At 35.2% G+C, this 10322-nt stretch overlaps 1 protein-coding gene across 2 annotated transcripts in view; it reads right to left on the bottom strand.

Moving 5' to 3' along the window:
• LOC106873568 (chromatin-remodeling ATPase INO80) overlaps nucleotides 1–10322 on the bottom strand; it is a 78177-nt gene that overhangs the window by 32189 nt on the left and 35666 nt on the right. For both annotated transcript variants that reach the window (XM_052968870.1, XM_014921000.2), the window contains exons 13-19: nucleotides 8409–8481; nucleotides 6345–6439; nucleotides 5623–5736; nucleotides 3898–3993; nucleotides 2141–2343; nucleotides 961–1045; nucleotides 615–732 (exon numbers count right to left, since the gene is read on the bottom strand). In XM_052968870.1, the coding sequence (XP_052824830.1) occupies nucleotides 615–732; nucleotides 961–1045; nucleotides 2141–2343; nucleotides 3898–3993; nucleotides 5623–5736; nucleotides 6345–6439; nucleotides 8409–8481 (784 nt within the window). The remainder of the gene's footprint in view (nucleotides 1–614; nucleotides 733–960; nucleotides 1046–2140; nucleotides 2344–3897; nucleotides 3994–5622; nucleotides 5737–6344; nucleotides 6440–8408; nucleotides 8482–10322) is intronic.

The following is a 10322-nucleotide window of genomic DNA, read 5'->3' as shown; positions in this document are numbered from 1 at the left end:
TGTGGGTGACACATAAAAGACACCATTTCGAGCGTGGCCGTTTTCGTGCGGGTGACACGTAAAAGCACCCACTACACTCTCTGAGTGGTTGGCGTTAGGAAGGGCATCCAGCTGTAGAAACTCTGCCAAATTAGATTGGAGCCTGGTGTTGCCATCCGGTTTCACCAGTCCTCAGTCAAATCGTCCAACCCATGCTAGCGTGGAGAGCGGACGTTAAACGATGATGATGATGATGATGATACGAGTGCTTCTTCTAGATTTTATCTATTAAATCCACTCACAAGGCTTTGGTCAACCCAGTACTATAGTAGAAGACACTTATCCAAGGTGCAGCATAATGGGGTTGAACACAAGATAATATAGTTGAGAAGCATGCTTCTCAACTACACAGCCATGCCTGTACCTACTAGTTTCTTTAAAGTTAAATAAATGTGGAACAAATTCTATATTCCATCCCAGAAAGAACTCTACTCAAGAAACTTCTAATTATTCTCTAACAAACTGATGTGAAGGAAAAGTAATTCTAATGAGTTATAGTAAGACATTTACATCAACCAATTTGAGGAAGTAGATGAATGCCAAAAAACCTGAAACTGTACCAACTTCACACTTACTTTCATCAATTCCGGACTGCCTTTCAACATGACTTTCAATGTCTTTGGAGAACCATTCATTAAATTCCTCATGAGAATCAAAAAGAGTAGGCATGATAAAATGGAGAAGGGCCCAGAGCTGCAAGAACACAAAAAAGATCATCATGACTGTTTTAATATCTATTTAATGATTCTATACAAGTCTTAGTTCACAAAAGGTCTCCAGGCTAATAAGAAAATTGAACCCTTTTGAAACAAATGCACCTGAAGTGCCCCTTTTTTCAATGATACCAAACTGCTTTAAAGTGTTTACATTGAAATCCCCTCAAGGATTCAGCCAGCTACACACAAAAGATAGAAAACTAACCTCTCCCATACTGTTTTGAATGGGTGTTCCTGTGAGGAGCAAACGATTTCTGCAATTGAAGCCAAGCAGTGTTTTCCATCGGGCACTAGGAGAGGGAAAAAATCCAGAAATGGATTAATGTACAAGAGAAGATCGCTAAATCACAACTCCACAAAAAGAGAGAGAGAGAGAGAAAGAGATAGATAGATAGAGAGAGAGATAGAGAGAGAGAAAGAAAGAGAGAGAGATATGGAATTCAACCTAATGAATCTGTTGTTAAACATGTGAAGGCAAACTGAACTACGGAAAAGATGTTATTTTAGTGGATTCATATTAAAGACTTGCTTTGACGACTTACTTTCAAGAACTAAAGTAAACTTCAATAATTTGTACATTTGTGATCAATCAACTGAGGAGCTGAAATGATTATGTAAACAGGCGCAGGAGTGGCTGTGTGGTAAGTAGCCAGGCGCAGGAGTGGCTGTGTGGTAAATAGCTTGCTTACCAACCACACGGTTCCGGGTTCAGTCCCACTGCATGGCACATTGGGCAAGTGTCTTCTACTATAGCCTCGGGCCGACCAAAGCCTTGTAAGTGGATTTGGTAGACGGAAACTGAAAGAAGCCCGTCGTATATATATATATATATATATATATATATATGTATGTGTGTATATATGTTTGTGTGTCTGTGTTTGTCCCCCAACATCGCTTGACAACCGATGCTAGTGTGTTTACGTCCCTGTAACTTAGCGGTTCAGCAAAAGAGACCGATAGAATAAGTACTAGGCTTACAAAGAATAAGTTCAAGGGTCGGTTTGCTCGACTAAAGGTGGTGCTCCAGCATGGCTGCAGTCAAATGACTGAAACAAGTAAAAGAGTAAGAGAGAGGAGGATACCAACTGATTAGTTGGAGAATTGAAGTTCATATATTGCGGTGATAAACAGGTCCTTCCCGAATGAGAGAGCGAGAGAGAGAGAGAGAGAGAGAGAGAGAGAGAGAGAGAGAGAGAGAGAGAGAGAGAGAGAGAAAGAGAGAAATTCAATAATAGAAGACAAAACTGTCAAAGAAAAAAGAAAAAACAAATAAACTATCATTATTCCTAATATTCAATTAGTAAGTCATATTATGGATCAAACAAATAATGAATATGTCAGACAAAAGTTCCCAACAGTACATCTATTTAACAAGAGCAACTTACCTGGAACTACTTTTAATAGCTTGTGCTTCATCAAGCACCATATACTGCCATTTGATTCGCTGGAAGTACTTAACATCTTGAATAACTAACTGATAACTAGTAATTACAACATGGAATGAGGCCTCTTCAGTATGTAGACACTTTTGATCCCAAAACTTACGCAAGATGCGACGATCTTGTGTATTACCCCAATATGGAACAACCTGAAATTAATCACAAACATAACAGCAATGAACGAAAAGAATACGTTATCACAATGGGAATTAGTAATTCAAAGAAATAATAGTTGGAAATATCTTTTATCATTAAATTTTTGTTTGTACCAAGCATTGATATTAAAACATTGTAGGAGATTGCTGGAAGAGTAGTGCCAACAGAATTAATTCAATGTTTGGTACATATTTGATTGATTCTGGAAGGATGAAAGTAAAAAAAACATTTAAATGCAGAATGAAAAATTAAATAGTAATGTTCTACATTTCTTTCATACCATCACCTGTTTTCTTTATATCAGAAATTAAGAAATATGTGATAATGACTATAGCAGATATAATTCCTTGACTATGTAAATGTTTTTTAAATTGTTCTTGATAACATACATTATTAGAATAAGTATTTTTACATATTTTTTTATTTGCTTTGCATGATTCTTGATCTGAAAACGTGTATTGAAACAGATGTTGTCTCTTGAGAGGGTAATAAGATATTGTACCGTTTTTATTTCACTTCTTTTTATTATTTATTAGTCAATGATAGTTAATCAGTTAACTAATTGATTGTTTGATTAATTGTTCAATCAGTCAATCAATCAGAGCTTGTCATTAATGAAATGGCAATAAAAGGGCTTGGAAAAATCAGTTGATCGATCGATCAAATAATGACTTATCAAACAATCAATTAGTTAACTGGCTTACTAGCAGCAACAGCAACAAGAACAACAAATAATAATAAATAAATAAATAATGATAATAATAATAATAATAATAATAATAATAAATAGAAGTGAAATAGAACAAGTGCATGTGTTTCTTATTAACAAAATGACCCTATCAAAATATAACATATTTTTACATATATTTACTGTTTGAAGAAGTTATGACAATTTGGTTAATAAACTGGTGTTTTTACCTTACAGCCACTTCATCTTGTCATTTATGATTATATTAATTAAAATCACCATAAAAATTCTATTATTACTAGTAAAAATAGATGAAAATAAAAACTAAATACAAAATTCAATTGATAATCTTTATAACTATGATAAATTATGTTATTTGATGAAATAAAAAGTTTTTAAGACAGTCAGATGATGATGAGTGACATTGTTCCCCTTCCAAATGATAAGACTGATCCTGCTGCATTCAACAATTAAGAACATTATTTTATGCCTGCTCACCAACATAATTACTTCTTATGACAGAATAACCAGTCCCATATGGATGGTAAATGCTGATGATGATGATGATGGGGATGAATCAGGATGGCTCTCACTATTCTACAAGGTGTTCATTCATTCAAAGCAAAGACAGACAAGGTGAATAATAAAGAGATCAATGAACAAGGGTTAGTGGGTGGAGTGAGCATTGGAAGAATCAGGCTATCATACTCTCATTACCTCTGCTCACCCACCCGGGTCTTTCTGTCATAATAAGTAACTAAGTTTCATAATAATTAAGTAAATAACTCTCCGAGAGAATCAGAAATTAAAGTAATCTCTTTTAAAACAAAACAAATACTCAATGGAAAAAAAAACAAACCTTGAATTTCGGAACAAATCGTGCACATTCTTGTTGCCAATTATGTAATGTTGAAGCTGGAGCAATAATAAGGAATGGCCCCCAGATACTTTGTGACTGCAAAGACATAAAAATGGTAGAATAAACAGAAGAACCATGAAATCTGAATAACAAGAATAGTGGCTTTCTTAAGGTAGAGAAACATTTTGATAGAAATATAAACAATTTTGCAAATGATTGGAACAGTGATTTGTGAAAGAACCACAAAATTACATAACTCAACTCATATGATGGACCTTCTCATAGCAGTTAATCTAAAAGTTTCATTGCCCAAATTTTTGGATTAAAGAAGTCAAATTCAAGGCCATTAAAGAGGATACAACAGAATTTGGAACTGCTGAATTAATTACAACAATTAGCTATAATTAATATATTAATGAACTAGATGCACTTTCATCCAAAACTTTTGGGCACTCTAAATAATGAAAGAGACACATTGCATATTATTTCTTTGTCAGTAAGCATGATGAAACCTGAACCATGACAGAATGTAAGTGGATACTTAATAAGTTTCACTGCATAGTATATCTATGGCCTAAATATAAGTACATACATCTGTCTTGAACAGATTCCACTGCTGATACTGATGTGGAAGTAGGCTAACAACAGAAGTGAAACAGCTAAGTTACTTACGTTACATTTCAGCAGAAAAGGTTAATTATAAAGATGAACTGTAGAAGTATCATTGACAAAATTTTGACGTACGATTAATATTTTCCAATAGTATTTCTACTGTACTCAAACTAAAAAGGTATTATTTTATCAGAATATGTATTATATAAAATATGAATATAATTGGATACGTTTTCAGATTGTTAACTTCATCTTCAGAGATGAACATGAAAAAAAAAAAAAAAAAAAAAAAAAAAAAAAAAAAAAATCATCAAAAGGGTTTAATTTGACAAAGAAAGATTTGTGCTTTGAGATCCAATTCTACTGAGTCAACTTTGCTTTTATCCTTCAAGGCTAATTATGTAATAGTTCAAAGCAGTGGACTGGCAAAATTGTGAGTACCTTACCATATTTATTCTGATTCTTTGCTGAATTCCTGGTTGCTGACGCCCAGTTTAACACAACCATTGAGTCCTTGTGTAACCTTAGCAGAGTTAATTAACCAGCTTGCATATGTGAACACATGCAAGCACACACTATATACAGACAAGATAAATAGGAAAGTGACAGAGTGTATGTGTGTATGTGTGTGAAACAGAGAAGCAGAATGAAGTGAGATGATCAGGAAGAGAAAGAATATCAGGCAAAAATTAATTCCAATGTGATAATCAATTAGATGTCTAAGTAAGTCTTTCTAAACAGTGAATGAAGAGTTATGCATTAGTGAATGTACTAATAACAAGATAATTTATTTATTTATGCGCCCTTTTCAAGCCTAGCCAGGCTCATGGGCCCGGTTTCCATGGCGTATGTGTTCCCCCCAGCTGGAAGGGACACCAGTCCATCGCAGCGTTACTTGAGAAACAGGAAGAAAGAGTGAGAGAAAGTTGGGGCGAAAGAGTACAACAGGGGTGCCCCCCCCCCTGCCGGAGCTTCATGGAACTTTAGGTGTTTTTGCTCTGGGAATGAAAACCGCGATCCTCTGCCCTAACCAATGGGCCATTGCGCATCCACAGGAACAAGATAAAGAACCTCATAAAGTTATGAAATAAAAAGTCTAGAAAATTGACTTACCTCAGACAGATGACCAAGAAATGCTAAACTCTGGACAGTTTTACCAAGTCCCATTTCATCAGCCAAGATACCGTTAATACCTTGGTCATAAAGGTTGGCTAGCCAGTTCATACCCTGAGAAATAGAAGATATAAAAATAATTACTGAGGTTACTTAAGCTGATCTGATAAATATTATAAATATAGTCTCTATTAATGTTGTTACATTTTACTATCTATGCTGGCATGGGCAGATGGATTTGATACTTTCCTAGGTATTTCGTCTGTAAAGTTTCATTCTGATTTGGTGCCTACAACATACCGTCCTTCCTAAAAGTATCACTTTACAAAGTGAACTGGGTGCATTTTTTTGTGGCATTATCACTATCGGGGATAAGAGGAGAGCGTTATGTCCCTTATGTGCATAGACCATATAAATGTTGTTGGAAAGATCATAATGACAATGAAGTTATTAAATCATTTCAGTCAGCCAAATCCAAACAGAATTATGGCACAAGACGTGGGTACTAATAAAATTATTGTGGCAATTTTCATACATAACATACTTGAAATTCAAGAACATAAGAACGTCTGGTTGCATATTCAGTTGCAGGGGCACAAATTGTGAACATCAAAACCCCAAAGTGGACTTTTTTATTTTGTGAAACACAGAGCCGCCAGATATCCCAAAAATATAACAAGAAAACTTTAGGAGAATGAATACATTGACAATAAGTGACTTACTTTGAGTTGATAGCATTTTAATTTTCCTTCAAATATTTCAGGTTGTGATCGTTCAACGGCCGTGCTGATGGCAGGATTTGCTAAACTGGAGTCCACTGAAGAATAGTAGAGATATACACCGATTACTATTATTATTAAAACAATAAATGTTGATATTTATAACTGTTTCCATATTTGTATCCCCACTTCCCACATTGTTAGGAAATTATAAATTGTTATGTTAAACAGGTAAACAGTTTTTCATGCTGCACTGTAAGGTCAGGATGAAGTCCTTTGTCAAAATGGGGAAAGCTAGATGTTATTAGCCAAAACTGTGAAACTATAACAAATTGGCTAGACCATGGCAAACCTTCATAAGCAGAGATAATTGTACCTCCCAGTTTTTTGTGACAGTTTTTTCTGTGAGACAAAGTTGTTCAATTGGATTCTTGAAGCTATGGTTGCCTGTTTAGTTTATGCGCTTTGAGCTTTGTGTTTGGCATTTATGGATTTATTTTATGCTCCAGGAATTCGCCAGAACTTTTGTCGGACTTAAAATAATTTCTGTGTCACATCTGGATCCAAGGTTCGAAAATTGAATTTGTACTAAAATGGAAATCAAGATATTATGAAATCCAAATTTTTGGAATCCATCTTTTTGAAAAACCAAATTTGTGAGGCCCGATTTTGGTGAAACCAAAAATTGTGAATCCAGAGTTACGGATCCAAGTTTGTGAAATCAAGTTGGTGAAGCCAGGATTCTGAGTTTGAATTTCTGAACTGTATATATATGTTACCTTTGTAAATATTCTGACTGCATGTCTTGGTTTTTTTTTGTTCATGTATATATTTGTTTTTGTATGTAGGCTGTTTTTTCCATGCTGACAATTGTTAATAATATTTTACAAAAAATTTCATGGTGTGTTGTTGTTTTGGGTTCACCCTATCCTCGTTGATTCTGTAAATTCGGGTTATGGCCATTAGGTCGTAACAGCATATTGGCTACAACAACATTATAACTGAATTCCTATTACATCCTAATCTGTACCAAGATAATTCTTTCTCAGACATCACTTTCTGTTCCATGTATTTAGATACCATAACTACTCAGTAAACAATCTTCCAGCCTTCCTTGGACCACGTAAATAGTTACAGATAATTAAATAGTAGTTTTTACTGATTACAGTTACATATAGATTTAGTTCTCAAAACTGAATCTGTTGAAGATTAAGGAAAGAAATTTTATATGCAGAACCAAATCTTAAAACTGAAAGGCCACAAAGTAAAACTAACAAAGACAAAACATTTAGTTAGCAATAAAGAAGACTAGATTACCATTTAAGAAATGGATTACATAAAAACTCTGTAACATGCTCTTAGTATAAACCAAGAGTGCACAAGAGTCATAGTGGGATCAGAGGAAGGCTGACACAAAAGTATATTGTTTATAACAAATCTGCTGGAGTAGTTGTTAATAAGAGCACTCATGAAATCAATTCTTTCAGAGAAGTACTTGATAGTTTCTGTTATGTTAGTGACCTAATTAGCAGTGGCAGAGGCTGTCCTGAAAGCATAGTTGCTAGAGTAAGGAAACACTTAAGGAGCTTTTACCTTCATAAGGAGAAAAAAAGTCTGTGCAAAGGTAGAAAAGAAATGCGACATGCATACTCTGCTGGATGTGCAATATTAATGTAGACAGAGCACAAATGAGCTACAAAAAAGAACTGAGAATAAAAGGAAACCAATGTAGTGTATCAATAAGAGAGAAGACTGAGTTGATACAAATGTGTAGTAATGTTTGTGGAACAACAGGTGGATAAAAGAATGCCAAATATTCCAAGTGGAAGAGAAAGAGAGAGAGGAAAACATGGACAGAAATGGTGAAGTTGAATATCAAGAGACTAAACTTCACAAAGAACATGACAGAAGCAAAACAGCTGGCATGAAACTCTACCACAGATGATGTTACCAATGCATACAAGCATAGAATAACATATAAGAATTATGAATAAGATGTTAGATATTTGAATAATCAAAAGTGCATTGGACAAACATGTCTAAACAGGAAACAGCTATTTTACTTACGTATATCTGATGTGAAACCTAGAGTATTCCCACCAGATCTTCTTAGGAACATTTCATCATCAAATGCACGTTTCTGGAAAAGAAAACAGTTTTGTAGTGCTTTAGATATATGAACACTCAATGTTCATTCATGTTTATGCCCATTTTTCCATGCTTGCAGGGTTACACAAAGATATTGCAGAGATGTTGTCTTATAGCCAATGCTCTTAGTGCTGCCAACCCTTATCAGCTTTACAAATAAAGAATATCATGGGAGCAAAGCTCATGGGACGACCTATTGACAGGGAAAATGACAGAAATGTCACTTCCGTATCTGAGTGATTTTTGGAGAGTGCAAACAAATACACATACATGCAGGTGTGTTTGTATGATCATACTCATTTTAATGTCCACTTTTTCATGCATCAGATAGATTTCTCGAGATAGGTCTTCTATGATGGCATGTTCTTCCTGCCACCAACCCCCACCTGCTTCCAAGTAAAGTAATATCTTTTCCTTGGTCAGAGATGTTTCTCACAGAAGACTGCAAATGATCGACATTACTTGTATAAAGGTAACATTCATTTACAACCACCATGTGATGTTAAGACAAGGGTTTACACACACACAGAGATAAATACAGGTATATCAAATACCACAACAAAACTTTTTGATTTATTAAAATTATCTCCCCCTCTAGATAAAGTGCCATAATTATTAAATTAGACCAGCTCCATATGAAGAAGGGAGATAATCAAGACTAAAAAAAAAAATTCTCTAAAGTTGTCATCCCATTAAAGAGACAGGCTTATTATATGGAGATCAGTGCCGTCGCTAAGCTCTTGCAACCCCTGCGGTTGTAGGGGGCCTCTACGGTTGAGGGGTCCCATGTTAAGATCAAAGTACGTAGATGAGTCATTGCTTTGGTTAAGATGTTGAACAAGAATTAAACTGTCTATGCTAACTGAAAATTTCAAGAAATATAATGGTAATATATTGTACCTGCAAAAGTTCTTGCAAAAATATTACATTGTACCACAAATGTGTACCAGACTTTGTGGATTGTCTATGATATCTAATTGAACACGAACTTAGCTTTCAGCTTGATTATTCTGAACTGATTGATGATTTCGTGAAGCAAAAAGTGCACCATGTTTGATTTTGAAGGTCGCCTGGATTATGAAAATGCTCTTTTATTCATATCTGGAAGTTTTACTTATTGAAATTTGTAATAGACCTAAATAAATTTAACCTGTACTTTTATTAAGATAAAATGAAATATTGAACTTCAGATAAAATAAAGTAAAATATAGGTGCATAGATTATGAATTTTGATTGAAGGGATGGGGCCTTGAAACCAAAAGTTGCAGGGGGCCTCTAAAAGTCATGCGACGGAGCTGATGGAAATAAGGAGAGTCATAGCCACATTACTGGCTCAACAGCCACCATCCGCACAACAATTGTTGAATTTTATCTCCAGTAACCTAGGGACTTATATAATTTATACAAAAAATAAATAAATAAATAAATAAAAAAGTGAGAAATCACGTTGTTGGCACTCCGTCGCTTATGATGTCAAGGGTTCCAGTTGATCCGATTAACAGAACAGCCTGCTCGTGAAATTAACGTGCAAGTGGCTGAGCACTCCACAGACACGTGTACCCTTAACGTAGTTCTCGGGGGATATTCAGTGTGACAAGGCTGTCCCTTTGAAATACAAGTACAATAGAAACAGGAAGAAAGAGTGAGAGAAAGTTGTGGTGAAAGAGTACAGCAGGGTTCGCCACCAACTCCTGCCGGAGTCTCGTAGAGCTTTCAGGTGCTTTCGATCAATAAACACACACAACGCCCAGTCTGGGAATCGAAACCGCGAATTCGCTGCCCTAACCACTGGGCCATTGCGCTTCCACAAGAGAAATCACATATGTCCAAGGT

This window comes from Octopus bimaculoides, chromosome 6 (assembly GCF_001194135.2).
Source record: "Octopus bimaculoides isolate UCB-OBI-ISO-001 chromosome 6, ASM119413v2, whole genome shotgun sequence".
Classification (NCBI taxonomy): domain Eukaryota; kingdom Metazoa; phylum Mollusca; class Cephalopoda; order Octopoda; family Octopodidae; genus Octopus; species Octopus bimaculoides.
Note: the sequence above shows the minus strand (reverse complement) of the source record. Positions and strands in the feature narration are given on the sequence as shown.